General features: G+C 40.3%; 2 protein-coding genes across 11 annotated transcripts in view; one reads left to right on the forward strand and one right to left on the reverse strand.

Moving 5' to 3' along the window:
* Nucleotides 1–3,749, forward strand: part of LRCH1 (leucine rich repeats and calponin homology domain containing 1) — a 119,123-nt gene extending 115,374 nt beyond the window's left edge. For 3 of the 5 annotated variants that reach the window (XR_011697374.1, XR_011697376.1, XR_011697375.1), the window contains one exon: nt 1,117–1,203. Coding sequence is in view for 2 of the 5 variants with exons in the window: in XM_071551068.1 (XP_071407169.1) it covers nt 1,117–1,230 (114 nt within the window). In the remaining 3 variants the exon portion in view is untranslated. Of the gene's footprint in view, nt 1–1,116 lie in introns of all 5 variants that reach the window. The other 2 variants (XM_071551068.1, XM_071551081.1) reach the window with 1 other exon arrangement.
* Nucleotides 3,750–5,544: 1,795 nt separating this feature from the next.
* Nucleotides 5,545–17,193, reverse strand: ESD (esterase D). 6 transcript variants are annotated; one of them, XM_071551092.1, is made up of 10 exons: nt 17,090–17,175; nt 15,983–16,075; nt 15,521–15,596; nt 14,638–14,726; nt 12,667–12,765; nt 9,932–10,056; nt 8,830–8,949; nt 8,553–8,651; nt 6,832–6,999; nt 5,545–5,767 (listed from the first exon to the last, which is right to left on the reverse strand). In XM_071551092.1, the coding sequence occupies exons 2-10, from the start codon at nt 15,987–15,989 to the stop codon at nt 5,687–5,689; spliced, it is 864 nt and encodes a 287-aa protein (XP_071407193.1). In that variant the 5' UTR covers nt 15,990–16,075; nt 17,090–17,175; the 3' UTR covers nt 5,545–5,686. The 6 variants fall into 6 exon arrangements, with proteins under 6 accessions (XP_071407193.1, XP_071407203.1, XP_071407209.1 ...); XM_071551102.1 differs by lacking the exon at nt 17,090–17,175 and adding an exon at nt 17,044–17,073; XM_071551108.1 differs by lacking the exon at nt 17,090–17,175 and adding an exon at nt 17,029–17,050.
* Between the last annotated feature and the right edge of the window lie 4,116 nt (nt 17,194–21,309).

A 21,309-nucleotide genomic window follows, 5' to 3' on the forward strand; every position in this document is an offset into this window, starting at 1 on the left:
CAAAACAACTCTCTTTCCAAAGAAGTGGTATCCCGGGTCTGTTGATGGTCATGTACAGATGCATAGGGAAGGAACAGAAGATCCTGTAGATAGTGCTTTTTCAAGCTTAAAGCAATCTGACATGCAGTTGAGCCAGACAGTTTCCACATGTTTGTGTTTAATAGCATTGTTTGGGTTTTTCTCTCTGTGTGTACTTTTGTCATTCCACTTATGCTTTTGGCTTCCATGTTGTGGCAATGGGTCTCATGGTTGCAATTATGGTTTATGTGATGTAGTCTAGCCTTTTCATTTATTTATTATAAACCTGCTGCCTGATTTCATAATTTCATTGATTTCATTACCAAGAATACCCAATTACATAAGAAAAACTTCTTTTTAAAGAGAGGGCCAGTCAGGACATAAGGCTGGCTCTCTAAGCAAGGTTTTTTCTTAATTGTTCACTGGTGAGTGTCTTGTTCCCTGTAGAAGATACAGGTTTTCCTGCTTGATTGTCATCTGGTGTAACAGCCTCTGTGGACAGCTAGTAGGTTTCATTCTGTCCAGAACTGCTGTGTCCTTATGGTGAATAAAGTTGATTCCTGGATATTTCAAATAAGGTGCTATTTCTTGGAAGGAAACACTTCGTCTATGGAATGCACAACATTGCACACACTTTCCTGTAAATGCTGGTGCATAGTTTTCAAGGTGCATCTCTTGAGACCAAGCCCTACCTGTCTAGACCCCAGTACCATAACATGTTTTGACAAAACGAGCCTGCTGTCCCCAGACTCACACATATGTAGTAACAAGGTAAATGCCATGTTGTCTTGCTTTGTAGGTGAAAATTCAGTGTGTGCTTGCTGGCCCTTGCTCTTAGTTACTGTGTTTACATGCTGTAATGACTGCAGAATGGGCTGGTTTCTAAGGCCCAGAATGTTAACAGATCTCTCACTAACTCATAGGTGTAATGAGAGCAAAATCAGAGACTTTCTGTCAAAATCACAGGAAGTTCTTTTAACTAAAAATAGGAAATTATTCCTGCTTGTTGGGCTTTGTCTTCCAAATGTGATCGTGTAAAGCAAGCTTTTGCAGTGAGTATTGAGTATCCTAATCTTTACTCCTTTGTTTTTTTTCTAGGAGAAGCTTTGCCTACCACATCACATCCTAGAAGAAAAGGGCTTGGTAAAAGTGAGCATAACAGTTCAAGCATTGCTAGATGTAACCACAGTGAAACAAGCTTTATTCACTTGAAACTACTCTCACTGCTGTTACCAGCTCCACTGTGCCATGAAAGAATCAAAAAACTGCCTGTCTTTTCAAACTGCATTGAGATAAACCCAATACTCCAAGAGTATTCTTACACTTTTGATGTTAGAACTGTTTCAAACTGTACATATGAGTCGAACTACAGCGCAGAAACTAAACACAAACATTTTCTAGAGGAAGTTGATGCTTCACTGCTTTTATAGCTCACTTTGTACAGTACTTACTAAAACAACCACCTCTCTGCCACTTAAAAATGTGTGGAGTACACAGCTGTCTTGCAGCAAGATACCTTCATATTATTAAACTAAGAATCACTGTAATCACTTGGGGGAGGGAGAAGGGAGAGTAGATCAGACTGCTACCGCGTTAGGTTTGTCTGCAGTTGCTTCAGGCTATTGCCTTTTAAAAATATCCAGACATAAAATATTTATATAAATATTATTTATTAGTGAGTTGTTATTCATCCTTTGGATGCAAAATGTAAATTAGGAAACTGTATTTTATTACTGCTTTTTTTGTGGTTAAACACTTTATTTTAATATAAATACTTAGTTATTTTTTATTCTACTTGGTGTGCAGTAGCTCTAGATCTTCGTAAATTGTATTTTCTAATATGTATGATAAAAAAAGCAAACAAAATAGGTGCTTTTATTAAAAGAACAGCTAGCTGGAATGGCATTCTTTATTTCTTGAATCTGTGGAACATTGGTAAAAAATTGTCTGCATTCCATTGAGTTTCCTACATTCCAGTAGCACTTCTCCCTTCACTTCACTGAATTGGCTGAAACTGAGAGCACACCCATTTTATTTGTATATAGATGTTTAAAAACAAACAAAAACAAAGGGAAATATGTAAACTTGAAAAATAAATGTGAACAAATATTTTTGATTGCTTATTCTACTATGCACAAGACATTTAACTTTTGCCACAACAAAATGAATGATGTGCATTAGGATCATGTGTCTTGAAATATATTTTTGCACTGTAACTTGATTTCTTTTAAAAACTACAGCACTACAGAACAAATAATAAAAAATAGCACAAGACAGTTCACAAGAATCACCTGGTAGCCAAAAAAATAATTTGCTTTCTTCAGTGATTCCTTTAAGAGGAGGTAAAATTACTAAAATTGCCAAAGGCAGTCTCAAAGAGGATAGCCCAGATCTAACCTGCTGGGTACAGAGCTTCTCCTTAAGTCTTCACAGAACTAAGCACAATGCTCTGTAGTGCATGTTTGCAGGATCAGACCTCTAATCCCACGTCAGCAATAGGAAATAAGGTTCTTCTCTTTTTCTCCACTTTATATTTTTTGAAGAAACTTTTAAAAGCATAATTTGTTACTAAGACATCGTGCATTTTAGATCAAGAAGTTCCAGCACAGCAATTCTCACAGTATCTGGAACATCCATTTTTCATTCTTAGGTGAAGCCAGTGATGGGACTTGGGCAAGCAGGATGGGGAAGATGCATGTTGTGAAAGGTGAGCTGGCTGGAAGAACACAAGCAGTAGTTTGAAATGCAGAGTGGCAAAAAAAAGGCAATGTGGTGGGAGGACTAAACATTTAAGCAGGAGCATGTGCAGAAAACTATTGGGTAAAGACTTATGGGAAGAATGATGCACACTCGTCACTACCACATATCTCAGCAGTTACATGCATGTTGACAGACACTGCATTCAAACCCAGCAGTGTTCCAATGGCAGATTTTTAATGGCTCACAAGGTATTCGAATGCAGACCACGCGTGCTTTGATACCACAAATTGCCATTGTGCTGATTGGTGTGTAGTGACAGCAACATGTTAGGAGGAAAGTGGACTCGCAGACAATGAGACATACAGTGTGCATGGAATATCCAGTTACTTCAACCAAAGCAAAAGCATTTATTTTATAGAGGGAACATTGACTTAAATTGTAATTTTGATTGGCAGCTAGCTTAGTTTCCTTTAAAATGTACTGTGCACTTTAACACTAAATGAAAATGTATTTTAATATTTTACAGAGCTGCACAAATATCTGTTTTGTCAAAAAGCAAGAGCAATGTAAAGAAAATTAAGTTTTCAAGTCAGAGTTTATCAAATTTTAAAAGCATTCAAGGATTGAGTATAAAAATAGGAATATTGATTTCTGCATCTTGAGGAATAAAATGCAGGTTTCCTGAGTATTTTTTTACAATGTATATATGGCAACATGAAGCTTTGTAATTATTATTTTGACAAATCTTGTTTTTTCATAATTAAAATTTTGTTTTTCTCCTGATAGTGTCTTTCAGTATTTGCTTGAAGTTGGCTGTAAATAAATAGCTCTAAATATTTTGTAATAACAGCTTTTTTTATGCAGGCTTAACATGTATGGCTAAAAGGAGAATCTTCATGAATCTTTGTACAATATTTATATGTGCAATAAAACATGCATGGCAAATCTATAATATCCTGCGCAGTGAACATAATGTATATAAAAAATCTTTACTGTAGTTACAATTAAACTATATTATTTGCAGAAAGCCTTTAATGACTTTAAACCTGTGATTGATGGTTTCCTGTAAGAGAGATGGTGGTTCGAGAGCTTAACACTTGGCATTAGGGGTTTGAGGATGAAAAGGTGATGATGTGATTCAAATAAAGGAATTTTGCAGCTAAAGTAGGAATAGGATCCAGCTGGTAACTGGTGGGTAACTGCAACTGCCCTTCCTGCACCTTTGCTGCTTCTGTTAAGGTCTCTTGCCAGTCCTTTCATGATAGTGAATTATGTGCTGTCTGCTTCCAGGGCTGGGTGATCGGCTGGGCTCACGGAGGGGGGAGGACTCCTCCTTCAGTTTGCTGCTGTTCACATTGATGTATAAGAGTTGTTCATTTTACTGCTTCCACTTCTCTGATAGGGCAGCTTTTTCTCCTCCTTGCCCTTCTCCTGAACTGCAGATTGTCCTGCAGACTTTTGCTTTAGGAAACAAAATTTGACAATTCCTTTATTGTACTGAAACCAAGCAATAATGCAGGAACACCCACCCCTGTCTGCAGAAACAAGTAGTAGGTACTACTGCTTGTAGGTAGGTCCCAGCATAGAGTCTTTCTGAAGTCTCCCAAGTACAGATTCTGCTAGATTCTTATTTCTCTAATGAGATGTTTTCACCTTAACTAGGTGACTTTACAGCTATATTGTTTCCATGGTTGGTAGTGGATTTGGGAAGGAGAGGATCTCTCTTCAATAATCCCCTTTTGGAGGACTCTTGCACGGCACACAGTTGCACATTGCCAGCCTTCAGTGTTCACCTCACAAATAAGTAGATGCAAGACTGATAAAAGTCATTACATAATTTAAGCATGTCACCAGCACAGAAATGTAAGTTCCCAGCATCAGCCTCCCTGTATAGCCTCGACTCTAGCAGGGACCAGACACACAGAGAGCATTCAGCACTGCTTAGACAAGGCAACTGATCCTACATCTACGCTACCATTTCTTCTGGCAAGAGTGAGTCAAAGTTTGAGCAGTGATTCAGGTCCAACTAAACCATGAGAAAGCAGAGTTTACAAGTGATTACTTGAACATACAATAAACAGTCCACTGGAACAATCTGTGTCCTTGTCCAAGATAGCTCGCAGAATTATAGCATTGGGAACTATTTCAGATCTACAACTGTCAGGCTTAATTCTGCCATCTTTTGTACAATAAGCTCACTCACTTTCAACAATGAGATATTAGGTCATCTAGACAGGAATTGCTTTTTTCACATCTATTCAGCAGTTTCCTCTCACTTGTTAAATCTTAAGAAACACAGCATAAGCCATTCCAAAGCAGTAATAGTCAGAGGAAAGGGGAGAAAATAACACTCCTTTACTACAGACTGCTTCCTTCACAAGGTTTTTAAGAGGTCTTTTCTTTTAAATATCATCCATGAAATACTATAGATCATTTGTTTGATCTACAGAAAGCTTCTCCCTCTATTCTCCATCAGACTTTGTCCGTGGAATGTATTTGGACAGGCCAAGGAAAATACACCTACCCCTTCAGATTAATTAAGTAGCTTGCTTAGTTGTGCCACTAATGACATCCTTCTCCATTAAGGGATGAGGGGAATCCTAGTAATTAATTAGCTGAAGGGATGCACTGTTGTTATTAATGGTCTGTGCATAGTTCCACTAGAAACTGTCTTGAGTTCCCACATCCATCCCCACACTCCTAGTCTGAAACTGGCTCATCTGCTGAATTACATTTTCACTCAGAATGCAGCAGACACCTTTATGGTGTTGAGAGAGTTTTACAAATATGGAAGAACATTCCAAATACTTAGTCAAAGCACACACATTGACTTAAGTGGGACTTTTATTTTTCTTAGCAGTGCAATCAAGAGTTCCATTTTACAAACATTACTTCAGCAAATGATTTTTGTTTAGTTCATCTCTATCCTTGATTCATTTTGGACAGGCAACACTCACATCCAAATGGTTCAGGCACTGAGGTATTTTGCATGGTGTTTGATGTGATCCTTAATAAATGTAGCAATGAAAAAATAGCTGTGATCATAACCCTAGGAAAGAACAACAACAGAGGAATCAGCAAACAACATAAGGCTTGTGATAAAGAAATCATGCTAGGCTCTCTTATAGGAAATTCACCTGGTTTGCTCTGTTTTAAGAAATACCTGGATTATATCAAAAAATGGTAAAGGATATCAAACAGGTTAAATATATATGAACACCAGGAAGCTAAACAAACAGCAAGTACCTTACCCTGCCCAAATGTGGACCTGTAAGCTAGAGAGGGGTAACAGCAAGTGTCAGCTCCAGAGCAAGACACAACCCAACAGAACAGGTCCCCTCACTGGCACTGTCCTACTGGTAAAACCTAGGGCATAAGGAGAACACAGCCCAGGTCTGAATTGCTGCTCCATCCCTACTGCTAACGTAGTATGTCAACCCCTGAACTAGTTCCCTTCATCAGCACTAATTCTAGGGGCAGGGTTTATGATAAATCAGAGAGGACAATCCTTCACTCTCCACAGCTGGGCCCCTCATTGTGTCTGGCTGGAAGTTGTCAGTGGCTTACAAAGACTCCGCTGCTCTCAGGACATTTGTTCTGGGTCACTGCACTATGGGAAAGAGCAATCCTTCCACCCAGGTCCTTAAGTGATTCTAAGTTTTCAATCAGTTCCACCCTTTCCTGATTTACACAAACACATGCAAACTAAACCATCACGAAGCTTTACTTTAAGCACAATGTCCCCAGCACAGACAAGGGATCCAGCAAAAGGCCATCTGTCACTTTGCTTGTACCGTGACTGTGGTATGTATTAAAAATGATTAATGCCATGGCTTCAGCCAAGCACTGGCAACTCGAGTCACCACAAAGGGATTGGCCTGTCCAAGCTGTAATTGTTATGGCACTTAGTGGTGAAGTGCAGCTCAATTGTGTGGATATTGCAGCCCTTAAGGGCCAATATGATGGAAAGTATCTCTTCTCACCCTCCTCCTCCTTGGCCAGGGACCAAAGGGAGAGCACACTCGTTAACGAGACACTCACTTCACTGCATGCTCCTGATCCAAAAATCACAAAGCAAGACCTCAACAATCAAGGGCTGCAGAAGCAACTTGCCTGCTGCAGTCTGAAGACTACTGGGATCTTCTGTTCTGTGCAGGCAGCAATGAAGTTATCAGGCAGTAGCTGTCCCGCAGATAGGAACTGGTCATCCTTGCCCTGATCAATCAAGATGTCGAGGCGAGGGCCTGCGTAGGCCTTCACAAGCTGAGTAGCATCATATGCCTGCAGAAATAAAGGAGAAGCTACATCCAGTTACACACATTTGACTGGGTCCGGTTTGCTGACTGCAAGAAAACAATGGCACAGATTGAGTGCTGGGCAGCACTGATCAGGACACCAAAATAAACTTTGGAAGAGCAAAAAAACCCACAGAAATTCCAGGCAATTGAAAATTAATATCCATGATTAAAAAGGGGAAATTGTATGATCTACTTAATTCCCAAGTTGGCAGTTTGACCAAACAGAACATCTACCAGCTCAGGAGAATTGAAAAACAGCAATATAATCAGCACCAATTCACACTCTTGTTCTTCCTGTTGAAGCAACTTGCTATCTCAATGTAAATATTTCATCACCTAAAAGTCAAAACATTGGTGTAACACAACTATGCTCAGGGGAAGGCATTTAAGCTGAAGGTTACCATGATAATTTCACCAAGAAAACTTGTTATAACTGAGAAACAAAAATGGCACACAGCATAAATTAAAGACTCTAATCATACATGTATTAAAATGTAATTGTGAATGGGGAGCATGTTTCCTTGTGGAGTTATGTTCATGCTCAAAATGAAAAATTCATTCAAAAAGACAGTGAAGTGTCTAAGGCTGTGTAAAAGATCAGTCACCAAGAGACAGCAAAATCCAAAGTCTTCCACCAAGGCATTGGAGCTATCCTTGCAGGATGCCACCAGATCCAGAAATGACACTACAATGGGCTCAGCCAAGCACTGTGGCCATGGTATAAAGTGATCCTGCACATACTTACATGGCAATTTTAAGCCAAAATACAGAGATCAGAGTTGTATATCTGTGCCAAAGGCAGATCTAAGCCTGTTCCTGATGACTGCTGTTGATCTACTGGACTGGGTTTGCAGATAAGCTCCAAAACAAGTTAAGGCAACAGAAAACAAATTTTGTTTTGGGGGTTGTTCTGTTTGTTTGGTTTTGTTTTTTTCACAACAAATTCATTACATGAAGTCTAAGCAAGTTTAACCAGTGATTTCTAAGTATACAAACTATTCTATTATTATGAAAGCAGCCAACACTCTCCTTTTCTGTAGTGTTTCAGTCAGACCTAGATGTCTTCCTAACAGATACTTTAATCCAATTTTCAAGGGATTTAACTGCAGCTGGTGCTTATTTACAAGGAAATCTGAGTACCTGGTCACCTCTTCCAGCTGCCCCTGAAGATGCCATGAGGCTCATCAGTCTCTGAACATTTTACAGCAGGCAAACTCTCTTTCCAGACCACTACAAAAATCACCTGATCATAAATCAACTGCTCATAATTCCTCTTAGCCCAGGTTTTAAAGTCTTCATAAAGAGGCATGTGGTTCCTTTGATGAGAGACCTCTATTTCAATAGATATTTATAAGCACCATCAGGCAACAGCCAGTCATACCCACCAGAAACATACAATGCTTTCTCATGCTTAGGGGTGTAGCAAAGCAACAGCACCAGCTCAGGAAGCCCAGAGTTTTGTTCCAGACTGCTGTTGCAATATATTTACAGATCACTTGTTCATGTGCTACTAAAGAACTGCATTGCAACACATACCTCCCACTTGCTTGCATCTGGTCCCAGATATCCACCAAGCGCTTTCTTCCCCCACTGACACTGAATTGGGTTGCAGATAGGAGCAAATGCTGATACAGACTGCTCAGAAAGAAAGCATGAAAGAAAAAGGCTATGTAACAATGAACTGTTTACTACAATGAAAGTATTTATACATTTAATGCTGTAACAGAACTCAGAATTATGTTTTCTTCTGTCACATCTAAAGAAATCTATATAAGCATTATTATAGCTTATATAAGCTATACTGTTATCTTACTTTGTACTTTCCAGGATTCTTCAGAGCAAGAATAAGAGCTCCATGACCTCCCATGGAATGACCAAAAATTGACATCCTTTCAGGGTCAGTTGCAAAATTGGCATTTATTAGTTTAGGTAGCTGTAAAAAAAATAAAAGTGCAATAAAAATCTTAAAGCAACCTGAGTACATTTAAGAAAAAAGTACACAACTAACAAACTAAGCAACCAACCAACCAATTAATGCGTTTTAATGCCACATCTCTGTTCTAGCCTGACATTTGTGATCATGGCCTGAACACAATCTGACTGGGACTATAAAATCAAAAGGAAACAATTCAACCAAATACAAGGAACTCAAATTATCTCTATAGAAATCTATCGTAACCTGTAACACAAGATGTGGGAATTTCCTCATAGACATAGTCTTACTTCTTAATAGAGATATAACTATGTATGTCCTCCTGTAAGTCACCAGAATGACAAATTGTTTTTGTGAGATTATTTGTTCCCTGAATTCCCATTAACTTTGGGTTTAATGCAGACCACACAAACCACTTAAGAGTAAACTGGACATTCATCTTTCTAATAACAACCAAGGACCTCCTTTTACACCCAGTTAAAACCACCTCCCCATCCCCACCAAGACAGGGAAAGCAGTGGAAACAGGCAATACAGATGAAGTACTGGTGCAGTGAAATGCAGTGGGTTGTTTCAGAAGCAGCACAGCAGGGATTTTACAAGAGCAGACAATGCACAGGTAAGAAATTAAGATCATAAGCACAGGCCAACCCTGTGGAATCTCCAGCAGGAAAGCAGGCTCAAGGATTTCCTGCTCAAGCCCTGCCAGATGTTATCATCTCTGTGCTGTGGTTCTCTCCCTCCTCAGTTCTACAACAGTATCTGTTTGGTGAGGATTGGATAACTCCAATCACTGAAACAATGAAGATTAAAAAAGAAATAATACATTCTTTTTATAACAGAGGAAAGCAAGAAAATGCCAAAGCACCCACAGGCTATCAAATCACCTTAAGCAAGCTTTGGTGCTAGGAACAAAGACTATGACTGAACCATATTCCTTTATCTCACCCAACATCAACAGGAGAATCCAGCAGCAAAGTTACCTCATCCTTTACGTAGGAATACATCCTATAGTTTGTTTTCCAAGGATCTTCAGTGGCATCCACATAAAATCCAGCACCAGTGCCAAAATCCCAGCTTTCTTCTTCTCCTTCAATATTGCAGCCACCTAGCATGAAAATTCTTTCTACAGTTACTGTCTTCCCATTACATGATGTTCAGAACTGGAGAACCTGCCATACAAGTCAGAGACTCGGGACACAAGATGCTTAATCATATCTTTACCCCTCCAAATGTAAAATAATTTAGATTTTCATCTATTAGTACAGTGTTTTCAAGTGTTATTCCAAGACTTTCGAAATGTCACTTACATAATACCTGCAGATATATCCAACTTCTAAATTGTTTCATTATCTCTTCATAAATAACATACAGATCTATCCTTAAATTCCTGCTGTAAAGCTTTGTCCAGTTTAACCAGGGACTTAAATCAAAAGTTGTAATTTGTTAATTGGTACTATCAGCTTATTTCAGTTATAAGACCTCATCCCATGAAGTACAAGAAACCCTGTGAGAAACAGAAAGTGAACAAAACTTCCTTTCCTGAAGAATGATGGAACCATGTATCACCAAATGGTGTCTCCATGCCAGTGCATGTGCTTTAAATAATGTCTACTAACCTCCCTTCCTAAGATTCTACAGAACAATAACACTTACTGTTCCTTAAGTCTATATCTTTTCTGCAATTCATTTCATTGCTCCCACCTATAACTCGCCATGAAACTTCAATTGTTTCTTTGAATAACTGCAGGGTTGTATCCTATTTCCAAGGCTACACTTTCAAACTAAATTTGCAGATGTGTCCTTAATACATCCCATCCAGTCCTCCCTTTGATTAGTTTGTGATTTACCAGCCTGGTTTGCAGAATAGAATGTAATATTTCAAGGTATATGTGATAGGAAATAACGGCCTCCCTTGCTCCAAAATGTTCCTAGTTTCTGCAATCCAAAATTACATGGGCTTTTACCACTGTCAGATTACACTGCAAACCTCTATGTAATTTGACAGTGCCTCATAATTTGTGCAGGGATACTGCCACCCTGTCACAGTGTGAAATCAGATTTGTACAAGGATCAAAGTTGACTTTGCTCTTGTGATATGCCCCTGAACACTGAGTGATTTTGTAACCTAACAGTCCAGCAGTCACAGGGACTGGGGGCGCTTACACAACATGTTGGATATAAAGTCTATCTTTGGTACCTCAGAGACAGACAAAAACTCAGAAAGTCCTGCCAGGCAATAAAAGCAACACTCATTATGCTAAAAAAAATTAAATAAAGCTTTGAAAAAAAGAAATTTGAAAAGGAATCTGCATAATATTGCTCAGCATACCTGTCTGGAAAAGCAAACCCTTTCAAAGAAGGAAAAGTAAAGTCTACCAAGGCCTGACAGAGGGTCTGTAATGACGGGTATTTCATGATTTCGTGCAGTCTTTTTCCCCATCCAGATACATTATCTCCTAGCTCCTGGAAGGTAATTCTCATATAGATTAATTAAAAAGCATCTGTGAGCATTTTCACTGCATGTGCTCAGATCTCTTAATTCATGATTACATTTGAATTGCTTTTCACTTGTTTCTCCAGACAGCTCAAGGAGACTTAAGAACACTTGGGGTCTCTGAGATAAAATTTAAATATGTAACACATTCTGAAATTTTTCTAAATATCAGACCAATCCTTATCAGTTATTTGACTAAAAGGCAAGAGAGAAGCTGCCAAGAGGGATTTAAAAGAAAAGGGACACAGAAATGAATATGCAAGTGCAGTTACACATGGACAGAGACAACTCATACAGATAACACCAAAAACAAGTTCCAGTGTAATCATCCAATGCCAATAATGCAAAGGTTACCAGCCCATCTCTAGCCTGCAGCAAATAGCAACAATGATGTGTAAAGTTCATTCATACACAAGTTTAGCTCTTTCACCTCCCTCTTCACAAGAAACATGTATTTATGTTCTTTGACCTGACACAACTTCAAAACCTAGATGCGAAAAATATTTTACTGGAAAAACATCAATTCATTTCCATATTGCCCCTATTCAAATCTGACCCATTAACCTTGGAAAACAGTGGAAGGCTGCCACCTTTGCATACAGCAGTCATGAGACTTTAGCAGAATCCAACAAATATGAAATATAAATCTGAATCCCCAAATGGCTGTATTTCCAATAACTACAGATCCACCATTTTCAGGTTTTCCATACTCAGCCTTATAAAAATAACAGCACAATGTTAAAAAAAAATTAATTCAGGGAAGGGAGGGTTTCTAGTTCGCTTTTCCAAGTACTGTAATCCTCTGAAGATATGTATTTAATTTGCTTTATAAGACAGAATACAATAAAGAGCAAGCATTGCAACTTTGTGTCACAACACAGTTCTGCAGGTTTTATAGACTCTCAACAAGCCAAAAAGTGTCAGCAAGAATTAATAACACATGATTCTTGTTTCACTCCTTCTCCTCATTCATGCTGAACTCAATGGCCCCTTTGTTCTACTGCCACAACTGTAGGAGAGTTTCAAATGTCGAACCCTCATAACCACATTATTAAGAACAAACACAGTATAATCCAGTGCATAGTGCAAGATACAGAGGTGAGGCCACATTCTGACTCAGGTGGGCAACACACTTCATAGCAAACTGCAGCCCTCCATTGTCTGAGGACAGAGACAGTGCACTTCAGTGTAATGACTGCTATGTTTCTTGCTAGAACTTACGTGGGCTTGTGTCTGGCGCGACCACAATAATGCCATGTTCAGCTGCAGCTTGCTGAAAACCAGCTTTTGTTATGAAATTCTGCTCTGTGCATGTTAATCCTAGAGAAATAAAAATATCATTGGTAATCCATCACTTACAGCATACTAGTTTCAAAACCTTTCAAAACCTTTCTTGACAGAAAAGGAAAACTCTATCCACTGGGTTCAACAATACTTAACACTCCACAGAAACAGACACGGTTGCATGTCACATCAAGTAACACAAACATGTGATCAAAACCAGATCTGTGTGTACTCTGTATCCCCTCAAGCCCCTACTCATGGAGCTTATAGTGCCCTCAAGTAGCATGTATTTAAATCCATTGGCCACAGACACTGTTGCCAAAGTTGACATGCTTTACTTCTGACACCTAAACCTGCAACTGTTTTTCTGTCTACCACCATTTCAGCTGTTTGCATTACGGAATTACACACTTGGTCTGACAAATTCCACATATTTAGACAGGATAAGGGCCCATAAGCACTCTGGATTAAATCAACAGCAATCCATGCCTTTTGTACTGCAGCAGGCCCAAATGAAGTCCAACTACAAATAAACAATATTTCAATTTTTCTTCATTGTGCAATTGGATAGGGATTAACGATTCTAGTTTTCTCTGAGGATAAGTTTACAAATAACCTAATTTGATGGATTTGATGGATATCTAGCCGAGACAGCATCACCCTGAGATTAGCTCAGTTGGTTAAAACTTGGTTGTAATAATGCCAAGGTCATGGGTTCAATCCCCTACCTGGGCCATTGATTTAACAGTTAGACTCGATGATCCTTGTGGGTCCCTTCCAACTCACAATAGTCTGTTTACACGCAAAAAAATAAATGTGCTGCATGGCTCAGAGCTCTTTAGACAATTTTGATGTTTCTAACTTCAAGGATAAACACATTTACCCAGTCTGCTGTCATTCTTCACATCAGATCTACTAGATATTTTGTGAAATGATTACATAACAAGAAGCATATCCCCCACACTAACAATCAAGTCTCCAGCTTTCTAAACATAAGCCCAAATAAAACAATTCCTAAAATTACAGAAAAGAGTTTCTGCTTTTCATCTTCAACAATAAGGGAAAAAAAATATTTAATTAATTCATCTTGGAGACATCATCAACATAAATCTGACCATTTTGAAAGCAAGGCCTTAACATTATTTATGCAGTTTTGGGCAGAGACCCAGCTCTGTGGGAGATGGCAGAAATATGATGGAGGAACAAAGCCAGGACAACTGGGAGCACATGTCTTTATAGTTTCATCCCAGCTTGCATTACATCCAGCAAGACAGTAGCTGGATAGGAAGCTGCAGGAGCTGGAAAGATGAAGAAACTATGCCGTGAATGAAACAACTTCACTCCTGTCACATAACTCTGTTCAGCCCCTGGCCCCTTCCGATCTCACAGGTTTACCTCACCTTAGATGTGCTTGCACTAAGGCAGTTAACAGCACCTCTCTTTTCAAGTTCACCAGCTGCTCCTTGCAAAATAGCACTCACAATAAGGTGGAGTCCACAGCAAAAATGTGCTGACTTCTACAGGCTTTATTTCACCTCCCTACCCTGTTAGCTGGAGCAGTCTGTCATAAACAAAGGGAAGCAGGAGGTCTCCCAATGGGAAGGCCTTTCAGGAGAACCTTTAAATGTCTATGTTTTAGAACAAAAAGTATGAACATTTTTAGAACAAAAGGGTAGAACATTTTGAACACTGAGCATTTTAGAACACAACCTGGTAGGCTACTCCCGAGGCTGGCTGCAACTTAATTTACCACAATATGTTCAAAGTAAATGCTTCTTCCAGAAAACAATCCTTTGTAGAATTCAAGAGCTGCCACTATAGTACCTCTACATTAGGCTTTCAGTAACTGTAGTTCGGTACCTTAAACATGTTTAACTTTTTTAAGTTACTAAAATTCATGTTACTTACCTGAGAGCCAATACAGCACAGGACACTTTCCAGTTTCTGCTTTTGGAGGCAAGTAGATTCCAAATTTCATTTTGCATTTTAGCTCTGCACTGTATTAATAAAAGACTCCTTTTTATCACCACCACTTAATTAATAAGGTCGCTAACATTCAAAAAGAAAGTTAAATCGATGGATTTCATTCAAAAAGAGATTTTTACAGTGAACTGTAACAATTAAGGTAAATGAACTGAAAAGCCAGTTATAAAGTCAGCCTCAGATTCTTGAATTGGCAACAGCTAACTTTCCTACCTCGTACAGAATATACTTAAAACAGAAACTTATAAATAAATAAATAACATCTTCACAGTGCTGCTAACTGGAAACAGTTTGAAATTGAATTCTGAACCCCAGCAATATTTAACTTGACCACTGGCTACTAAATTACAAAGTAATTTCTACTTAAGAACTATCTACTATGTCTTGCAATCTATCTACTAGTACTGTGCTTGCTCACAGCACTTTTCAGAGTGCACTGAAGTGAACTATCTAGCAGAGTGAATGGAACTTTGTGCACACAGTTTTGTTGCAAACAGGACAACCCAAAGTAATGGCACTTCATTTTCAAAGGTAAAAATGCTGGGTTTCAAAGGTGAAAACACTGGCTTTCAAAAGTAAAAATATTGGCTTCCCATCTCAGATCTGCAGCACTAAGTATACTAGATTATGTTAAACATTAACACAGAAATACAAGAACAGAGCCAAAGCAGCAGAAGACATTATTTCTTACTGAAATATAGATATGAGTGAAAACATGCTATTTTTTTGCAGACTGAAAACACTGACAGCAAGGACAGGCTATGTTTAGCCCCATCCTAAACATCTAGGTTGCTTTAGTGGTGTTTACCTGTCATGTTCAAACACCTTCTGGAAACCCTCAAAGCATTTGTTGCTGGAAACCTGTTTCAGTGCCATGGCTTTAACTGAAGAAAAAAAAAAAAAGAAGCTAAATTTGAAAATAGAACATTCCTTACAGTGAGAACAGAAGAGTTGAATATAATTTGAAGTATCCTTGCTTAGTGCTATAGTTTTTTCGGAATCTCCTACAAACACTTCCTGATCTTTCATCAACTTTTCATTTCCCCACAGAAAAGAGACAGGGGAGGCTGAACTCCCGTGAGCAGAATGGGCAAAGACTTCCTGCTTTCCTACAGACCCACACCTCCAATCATCTTTACTTCTGCAGTAACTGTGGCTTGTTCTTTGTCTACCAGTGCTGCTGCCCAACAAGCAATCCCACGTGCTGTGGTTAACCTGGAGTTAGGCTGCTACCTCCACAATGACTGTATAGGAGATAGACATATCCCACCTTGCATTTGCTATCTGTGGCAGTATCCAGCCTCTATCACAACACTGCGGACTGTTCTCCTCTGATGGAAATTAATTATCATGTTCTAACAGTCTGTGGGATGGCAGAAACAGAGAAGCAAAGGAGAAAGCTTACTTCCACGGCAAACAGTATGAACAATACAAAGAGTCATGGGAGTTTTAGCATAGCTGGTAGTGCAAAGGTCATAAATGTGCTAAGGAAATTCAGGAAAGCTGACACAAAAGTGGGCACTGTCAGCTGGCACAGGCAGTAAGGCCGACCAGGCAGCTGAAAGGGGGAACAGGCTCCAAGGGTCACAAAATCACAGAATATACTGAGTTGGAAAGGGTCTACTAGGATCATCAAGTCCAGCTCTTAGCAGGACATCCCCAACAATCCCATCATGTGTCTGAGAGCATTGTCCAAATGCTTCTTGAGCTCTGTCAGGCTTGGTGCAAGGCCTCGGGGGCTGATGGCTGTGTCCTACCGTCCCGGCGGGGCTGGAGTCGCAGGGCACCACCAGCAGCGCCGTCCCCTGTCCCATCCCATTGCAGCTCCTTATCCCCACCTCATCCCATGGCAGCACCTTATCTTATCCCATCCCATGGCAGCGCCTTACCCCCATCCCATCCCATGGCAGCGCCTTACCCCATCCCATGGCAGCACCTTACCCCCATCCCATCCCATCCCATCCCATCCCATCCCATCCCATCCCATCCCATCCCATCCCATGGCAGCGCCCTCCCCTATTCCATCCCATGGCAGCGCCTTACCCCCATCCCACCCCATGGCAGCACCGGGACAGGCGCGCTGAGGAAGCACCAAGGCCTCGGCCGCGGCCCGGCTCGCCTCCGGGCGCCCCTTTCCGCTTCCACACAGCCAGTCCTGCCCGCTGATCCTGTGCCTCCATGTCCGCCCTCCCGCCCTGGTAGCGGCGATCCCTCCCTCCCGCGGCCTCCCGTCGGCCCGCACGGCCCGGCCCTGTCGCCACCACCACCCGCGCTCCGCACAGCGCGGCCCCGGCCCAGCCGCCCCGCTCTCCCCACCCCGCAACTCCGCACCGCCCGACCCGGCCCGGCCGCGGCCGCTTCCCGCTCCTTTCCTTACCGCGGCGGGGCGAGCGGCGGGGCAAGGGGCGGCCCCTGCGCAGGCGGCTCCGAGTCCCCGACCCGGCCCAGCCCCGCCCGCCGGGGGAGGCTGCGGTGGCGGCGCGGCCTTTGGTGGGGGGGAGCGGGACTGAGCACCGCCGAGCTCCGAGGGCCAGACTGGGCCCGCCGCTGAGGGGGAGGTGTTGAGTGGTGGGAAATTAAGAATGGAACAAAGCGTTAATCCAAAGAATCGAATAAGAGTGAACTTTTCAAAGCGGCAAGTATTTCAGTGTCATTGACCCTCCGCCGCTTTAAGGGGGGAAAAAGGCCTGAGCTGGGACCGTGGCATCACTGCATTCTGAATGTGTTACCACGCTTCAGTATTTCACAGTTCTTCATAGCAGATCCTGCCTGACAGACTGCTGTTTTTATAATAAACCCAGGGTCTAGTTGTGTGTATTTTACAGCTCATCTGCAAGATAATAAAGAAGACACTTGGGAGTGCTTCCATCTTATTCATAACCCAAATTATCCTGCTGCCTGCTGTTAGAGGATCTAGTTTCTCTTTCTTTCTTTTTCTTTTTCTTTCTTTCTTTCTTTCTTTCTTTCTTTCTTTCTTTCTTTCTTTCTTTCTTTCTTTCTTTCTTTCTTTCTTTCTTTCTTTCTTTCTTTCTTTCTTTCTTTCTTTCTTTCTTTCTCTTTCTTTCTTTCTTTTCTTTGAGACAGAGTCTGCAGCTTTCACCTGTGTATTCCATTTGTTAGCATTCCACCTATCATTGCAGATTCTCTTAAAAAATACCAGATGTGAAATGGGTTTAGATTTCTCCATCATTAAATGGCTTCTCATATGCTATAGCCAAGCACCCAGTAGAAATGAGAAAGAATTAAAAGAATTCTATATACTCATTTTGGAAAATCTTTTGGCTAATGGACTCTTGCTCTACATATCACTTCATTGTTCTGTTCCAGTACAAGACATACTACTTCGACATACTGCTCAGTTGGTTAAAACTTGGTGCCAATAATTACAAGGTCACGGGTTTGATCCCCTGGATGGGCCTATCACTTAAGAACTGGACTCGAGAATCCTTGTGGGTCCCTTTCAACTCAGAATATTCTGTGATTCTGTAAATCTATGCTTTATACCATGCTACTGGTAATTTCCAAGCAACATATATGGATGGTAACAATATCAACCCTCAGTCTATTTCAAGGTGACTGTATTGACATGACCTGTTTTAAGTCTTTAGCTATTCAAAGGAGAAACTTTTCACAGGGAAGAGACTTTTCTGCTACTTCATTGTGATTGATTATTTTTCCCATTTCCCCTGCTTTACCACATCCATCTATCTTACCATTTGTCTCAGATGAAAGATAGATCTTCTGAAGTTTCTTTTCTTTCTTCCAATACCATCAGGATTTCACCTGGGGGCAACTTGTCATGTCATTAACTGCTGTCCCTTCAAGGCAGTTCTTCACTTTTCCTTCAACTTGGTTCTTGTTAGCCAACAAAACCCAAAGCAGAGCCTAGAAACTACACACCCTCACTTGCTTTATTTGCATACATTGAGGCCTTTTTCTTTTTTTGCTCCACTTCTTGATTTCATTATTTCCTTTTTGTTCATTAGATACTTGTCATTTAAATCCAAAGGTCCTTTTGGTAAACAGCATTGTTCTTTGGTCTTGCTTGCACTTCAATGCAAGTTACATAACTCTCCTAGCTTCTCTTTAAATTGGTCATATCTCGTACTGGTGTTCCTGCAGCACTGCACTGGTGATCTGGAACGGCCTCAATAGCTCTGAGCTGCTGTGAGGCTGAGCACATTCATGAATCCTCTTGGTAGAGGGACTGCGGGAAATACATATACACAGAAAATTTCTGGTTGCAGAAACAAGTAATTTGTGATAAGAAATTAGAAAAAGTTAATGTTTTTTGAAAAAAATCTTTGTCCCTTGAACAGTTAAAGCACCAGAAACTTTTCTGGGGGGAAAAAAGGAATGCTTCCTTTATGTCAGTAATGTGAGAAATATTAATATACTTGCTCATTATAACTAATACTAAATCCAGGGAGGAATATGTGTCTGATAATTCTGACAGAAAGTATTTTCCTCTTAATGCTTTACAATTGAAAATGAAGCAGTCTTGCTTTTTAATCAACTGCATGTATTTGTACTGTGTTTTGGTTTCTATTTCTTTCCACTACAGATTAATTTTGAACTTATGAAGAGTCTGCTGTTTTGAGAAATTTTTCCACATACATTTTTAATCTTCTCATGTTTTTACTGAGTCTTTGAAGCTGTTACTTTTAACTCAGATACGCAACTAAAATTTGAGGTGTCATTTCAGCTAAGTAAAGATAGTGCCTGGCAGGAATGTAATAGTTAATATCTGACTTAGCAAATGCCAATAAATAATTTGATAGCACATTAAGGTTTGTCTTACAAATGGGAGCCTCAAGGAGAGGTGAAGACATAAATGCCATTTGTTTAGGCTTGTGGTTGTCTTTCCCAGAAACAGGCTTTTCTTTATGTCTTATGAACTGCTCCAGCTGGCATTCCTAGGATTTCTTAATCCCTGCATGAGCCTTGAAGTAATACAAGTACAGTAGACCATCTTTCTTCGTCATGGGTACAGTTCAGGCTACAGACTTGAAGTCACTTGTCAAATTTAAAGTCAAAGTAGCAGAAAGAAGCATTATGCTGTGTATCATAAACTCCTTCTGTGAGGATTATGTAAATGTGTTATCTATAATGAGTTAAGACAGAGAGTCACACAAAATTACAAAAAAGATTATTTTAAGGCACTTAGCTTTTAGAAATGCTGATAGAAAGGCAGTAATTAATTGCTGTCAAAGATGAGTATGGTAACATGCTTAGATGGCTTTTGGAACAACTGGCATGATCCCCAGCAGGAAGACTATTTCCTTGAATAATACGTATTGTTCCTAGAGGAAGTATAGACAATGAAAGAGTCAGAAGATTCCAAGCATTTTTTTTAAGATGAAAAAGCAAAATTAGGTGCTTACATTACCCAAAGAGAATTAGCAAAAAACTTTGATTGATCTGAATTTTAAGTCTTCTGAATGTCCTCATTTAATTTGATTCAGGCCGAGTAACTGAAATTTCAGAAAAGAATAAGCCTTGGAGGAAACAAGTTTTCAGTCACTAATATGGAGGGGCAAAAAGAAATGGAGTCACAAACTTGAACTTCAGGAGAGCAAACCACGGTTATTGGTCAGGTCCAGGGGAATCTGCTCTGGCGGGCAAAGGAGAACCCAGGGGAGCTGGTTGATCTTCAAAGACAACCTCCTCCAAGCACAAGGTGAGTGCATTCCCTCAGCAGAAAATCGAGCACAGGCCAGCAGGGATAAGGAAAAGACTCCTGACTGTGTCAACTGCAAAAAGGAAGCCTACAGAAAGTGGAAGCAGGAATGGACTACCTGGGGACAATATAGAAACATCTCTAAAGTGTGCAAGGATGGAGTTAGAAAAGCTAAAGGTCATTTGGGAGTGAAACTAGAAGTGAAGTGAACAACAGCAAAAGTTTCTTCATGTACCTTGACAGCAAAAGGAAGGTTAAGAAGACTATGAGCCTTCTGCTCAGTGAAACAGGGGAGCTATTGTCAAGGAACATGGAAAAGAATGAAGCAGACAGTGGTGCTTTTTTTTGCCTCAGTTCTCACCAATAAAGTTGTTCTGTCAGGTGATTATTAGCCAGAACAGGAGAGGTAGGAAAACCAAGCAAACTAAGGGCAAGTCAGCCTTGCCACTGCCCCCAGGAATGCAATGGAACAGATCCTCCTGGAAGCCATTGCCAAGTATACAAAGACCAAGAAGGTGATTTGGAATAACCAACGTGTATTTATCAAGAGCACAGCACACCTGACCAGTCTAATTACCTTCTGATGAGAATTCCACCTCAATAGAAAAAGCAGGAGCAGATGAAATTGTACACTTTGGCAAGGGCTTTGAAAGAACTTCTAATAGTCTCCTCATCTCCTTTTAACAAGATTGGAGAAATATGGCCTTGGTTAGTGGATAATAAGGTGAGTGGAATATTGGCTGGATTGCTGGGCTCAGAGAGTGTTGATCAGCAGTACAGAGTCCAGCTGGCAGAGTGACACCCCTCAGTGATCAATAGGAGGGACAAGACTGTTTAGTGTCTTTATGAATGACCTGGATGATGAGATGGAGTGCAATCTGATATATGTAGTTAAGAAAAAAACTCACTTTATTGTA

Source organism: Pithys albifrons, chromosome 1 (assembly GCF_047495875.1).
Source record: "Pithys albifrons albifrons isolate INPA30051 chromosome 1, PitAlb_v1, whole genome shotgun sequence".
Lineage (NCBI taxonomy): Eukaryota > Metazoa > Chordata > Aves > Passeriformes > Thamnophilidae > Pithys > Pithys albifrons.

Bases quoted from the DNA above. Each gene is read 5' to 3' on its own strand.
- ESD (XM_071551092.1), bottom strand. The intron at 12,766-14,637 runs GTAAGTAACATG...TTATTTCTCTAG, and splicing joins TGTGCTGTATTGGCTCTCAG to GATTAACATGCACAGAGCAG. The intron at 5,768-6,831 runs GCAAGTTGCTTC...GTTCTTTCCTAG, and splicing joins TAGTCTTCAGACTGCAGCAG to GGTTATGATCACAGCTATTT.